We start from the raw sequence: 4,458 nt of genomic DNA, 5'->3' as shown, positions 1-4,458 counted from the left end.
CTCAGCGTATATACAGGAGCTATTTACCCATACATTTTGATATTGATGCTTTTATGAATAAATGATCATTTTAGGAGATAAATAAATAATCTTAAGATGGTCATATCATCTAAATTATACATATGATCTATGAAGTCACGTGGCCAGTTGAACAACATATATACCAATCATACTAAGCACATTGGTTGCACCAAGAAATCTTAAGAGTAAAACAACCATGATGTGGCCTCAACAATATATAATCCAATTCCAGATAGGAATTAAAAGACCGTATCTATTTACTTTTCGGGTAAAACTTGCTACAGTACATCACGAATTTGTGACATAGCACAAAACAATCTAGAAACGTATAATTATTACATGACACTCCAGTTTAGTGGTAATTTGCTAAGAAAATACTATGGCCTCTATTTTAAATTTTCTTACTTGATTGGAGCGAGAAAATTTAGAATGGATGCCTTTACCCCATGCCAGGTTGTAGGATCAACCCACTTATATTTTCATCCCGAATTACATAAGATCAAAGCATTTCAAGATGCTTCATAAAGTGGATTTGACCAAAAAAAATGAAGATAAAAAGAAATGAAAATTAAACAAAATTTATCTAATTTTAAATTTCTTTTCGTTGGGTTTATAACCCATTCTAAATAGAAATATCCAAACATTTTACGAGGACTAATCAAATGAATATATTTAAAATTTCAAACAGAATTTAACCAAAAAAATTTGACATTCATAGGAAACACATCAATTTCGATACAAAATTTTCTCATGAATTAAAAGCACACAGTTTTAAGTAATTTTAGTTCACAATTTATACGTTAGCAAGTAACCAACGTTTAAAGCACGTTAAATAAGTTAAATTTTAGTTTATGATAAAGTAAAAGAATATTTTTGTTATAAAACCATCCACACATGGACATTCGTAATAAAATTTTACGCACATGCCCGCGCATATGCGCGGGCTACCTTCCTAGTTATAAGGAACGCCTACGAAAAAATTACTATCACAGACTTTATTGATTGGGGCAAAAGATTATGGTTGGCTTGAAATCAGAACAACCATCGAGAAAAACATGGAGGAAAAAGAAGGTTATGCATTGTGCGTGCGGATGGCCAGGATAGGAGATTTTTGAGGCTTGTTCGTTTGAAAGATGAGCTATTGTTAAAATAATGGTTTTACCGGGTACAGACCAATGGTAGGATTTTTTTCTCTAAGAATTTATAGAATTTCATCTAATTTTAGAGCGTCTTGTAATGTTTTAGAGCATTTGTACAAGTATCAGGTGAAGATTTTTGAGCTGTAATATGTTGAAGTAAGTTTAAGTAATAATAATAGATGCATGGTTAAAATTTAATTACACTCCGAGTCTACTATAACTACATTAAAATTTAATCTAATGTTTTATTGCCCCTATTATAATACTGCATATTTACTCTGTATTGCCGGTATATTTCTAGTTGTGGAACAGTTGAGCCCTCAACTTATAAATATCGTCCTCTTGGCTCGGACCATCAATCCATCATCATATTCCAAATTGAGAGGAAGATAGAGAAGCAGTGACATGGCGACCACTCAGAGCAATGACCACGGTGCTGGCCTCCTCGATGCACAGCTCGAGCTCTACGCCAACACGTTGGCCGTGGTCAAGTCCATGGCCCTCAAGACCGCCATGGACCTCGGCATCGCCGACGCCATCCACCACCACGGCGGCGCCGCCACCCTGCCCCAGATACTCACCAGGGTCACGCTCCACCCCTCCAAGATCCCGTGCCTGCGCCGCCTCATGCGCGTGCTCACCCTCACCGGCGTCTTCGCCGTCGAGAAGCCTACTGCGGCCGATGAGCCGCCCGTCTACGCGCTCACGCCGGTGTCCCGCCTCCTGGTCAGCTCCGGGAACCTGCAGCAGGCGCCCATCATGTCGTTGCTGCTCCACCCGAGCTGCATCACCCCCTTCCTCCGGATCGGCGACTGGCTCCAGCGCGAGCTGCCGGGCTCGTCCATCTTCGAGCACACCCATGGCCGGAGCTTGTGGGAGGTGGCCGACGGCGACGCCGCCTTCAGCAAGGTCTTCAACGACGCGATGGTCTCCGACAGCCGCCTGGTGATGGACGTCGTCGTCAGGGAGCACGGCGATGTGTTCCGGAGGATCAGCTCGCTGGTGGACGTCGCCGGGGGCCACGGCACGGCGGCGCAGGCCATCGCCAGGGCGTTCCCGGAGGTGAAGTGCAGCGTGATGGACCTCGCCCACGTCGTCGCCAAGGCTCCCGGTGGCACCGGCGTGGAGTACATCGCCGGCGACATGTTCGAGAGCATTCCACCGGCAAACGCTGTCTTCCTCAAGGTATTCGTCTCCTTTTTCTCTTGCTCATCAGCTGTTACTTCCAAACTTTGTTGTAATAGATGCCTACTTACGCTCTTTGCTCAGCATGGAATTGTCCTCGATCGAAGGCATGCATGTGAAATGGAAATTGAACTAGATAAAACCACGTCTGCATGCATTGCTATTGATGGTAATTAATGGATCCATAGTTTATCGATCACTAAATAACTAATTACTATACATAATTAATACGAGCACCCGAACATGAACCCGGCTCATTGAACTCAATGGCTTTAATAACACAGATAAACTAATACTACCCGAACATCTCGATTTTGTATTTTTTTTCTTAAAGAATAACCAAATCAGTCTGAGCCACCTTTCATTACCCATCCAAGATTCGGTTTTAACCGCCGTTTATCTGAACTTTTTTTTCACTATGAAACAGGTAGTTTACCTTTTTTTATACTACACTTTGGACTACGTACCCCGACTCTCTTCTTACGCACACCAATAGCATCGAGTACAGTGGCTCCCGCACGCCGATGAACTCCCGTAGCTGTATGCATGAATACCACAACTTTAAAGTGTATAAGAGGGTTTTGATTGTTCAAAGTGCCACAAAGTAAAATTTATGTAGTGAAAAGTGAGAAGGTTAGATAAATTAATGATGGTCCAAACCGAAACCAGGCTAACAAAATGGTGGCCCAAACTTGCAATTCAATCTTTAAACTAATAATTAGCATGTCGTGTCCATAGTTAAAAAAACCAGACTGGGTCAACGGTTGAACCGGAAAAAACCGGAACCACCATCCTTTTGTCGGGTCGGTTTGCTGCAAACACCAGACATGCAATTAGACCGCTGCGAACCGCGTGAACCGGATGGTTTTATATGAAAAATATGAGGTCATGATTAAGATGGGCTCACTATGTAATTTTATTTATAATTCATAAAATAATTTCAGAAAATAAAATTAACCAAATACGAAGCTGTACTCGGCTTGTGTTAATTTTATTTTTTCAATCATTTATTTTTTAAAAATTCCAAATTACTTAAATATGAACTTAATCTGGTCTTATATTCTGAATTTAATTATTTCACTAATATAATAATGCCAAAATTTTGAAATCAATAATTAACAATTTATAACTGGTACGGTGTTTTGTTTTAATCTGAGCCATAATTTATAACTTCTAACTGGAAGGAAGTGTTATGTATTTACATTGTGGCTCTCTTGGTATTTTTGCTTTATTTTCAGTGGATTATGCATGACTGGGGTGATGACGAATGTGTCAAGGTACTAAAGAATGCCAAAAAAGCTATCCCCTCTAAGGATGCTGGAGGAAAGGTGATAATCATAGATGTTGTGGTCAGAGCAGGTTCGCCTGATCAAAAACATATAGAGCTGCAAGCCTTGTTTGGTGCATACATGATGCTTATCAATGGTGTCGAGCGAGATGAGAAAGAGTGGAAGAAGGTTTTTATCGAAGCAGGGTTTAGTGGCTACAAGATCATACCGGTTCTAGGCTTTCGGTCAATCATCGAGGTTTACCCCTGAAGGCCACAATAGTTGTCGATACACAAGCGGTCATCCATTTGCTAGTGTGGAGCATGTATGTTAATTTTGTTGTTGTGAGGCTTGCAATAAGTGTGTGTATGCTTGGTTGTGTTGTAAAATCGCCCAATAATTAAGTTTATGTGGAACTGCCTGTTATATTAATCCATATATATATATGTCGAATCTATTCTACACTCCCTTCCATGGGCCAAAGCCCCCTCCTACCTCGGTCTAAGGCCGGTCAAAAGCCCATCCTGCCGGCCAAACCGGCTTGCTACCTCCCCTCCGCCATTTCTTTTCAGTTCCTGTCTCAAAGGAATGTCATAGCAATGTGACGGCCAATTTATAGTAAAACGATTGCTTTCGGCAGTAACCACATCAAAAAATAATCAAGATAGATCTAGCTTCATTAAGCACTTTTTTACAAACAGAATAGTACAAACGGATTAGAAAAATAATTATGACGTGAGAGATATTGCTCTCTAAAGATTGAGATTTAAAAGATTTTAGTTCTACACAAGCAGTACTACTATGGCACCACTGTTACTATTACATGTTCTCTGTTATTGCAATTT

At 40.7% G+C, this 4,458-nt stretch overlaps 1 protein-coding gene across 1 annotated transcript; it reads left to right on the top strand.

Annotated features, from left to right (window-relative positions):
* Nucleotides 1-1,518: 1,518 nt before the first annotated feature.
* LOC4352139 (O-methyltransferase ZRP4) lies at nt 1,519-4,077 on the top strand. The gene is made up of 2 exons (XM_015764071.3): nt 1,519-2,345; nt 3,584-4,077. The coding sequence occupies exons 1-2, from the start codon at nt 1,566-1,568 to the stop codon at nt 3,881-3,883; spliced, it is 1,080 nt and encodes a 359-aa protein (XP_015619557.1). The 5' UTR covers nt 1,519-1,565; the 3' UTR covers nt 3,884-4,077.
* Nucleotides 4,078-4,458: the final 381 nt, after the last annotated feature.

Source organism: Oryza sativa, chromosome 12, assembly GCF_034140825.1.
Source record: "Oryza sativa Japonica Group chromosome 12, ASM3414082v1".
Classification (NCBI taxonomy): domain Eukaryota; kingdom Viridiplantae; phylum Streptophyta; class Magnoliopsida; order Poales; family Poaceae; genus Oryza; species Oryza sativa.
Note: the sequence above shows the minus strand (reverse complement) of the source record. Positions and strands in the feature narration are given on the sequence as shown.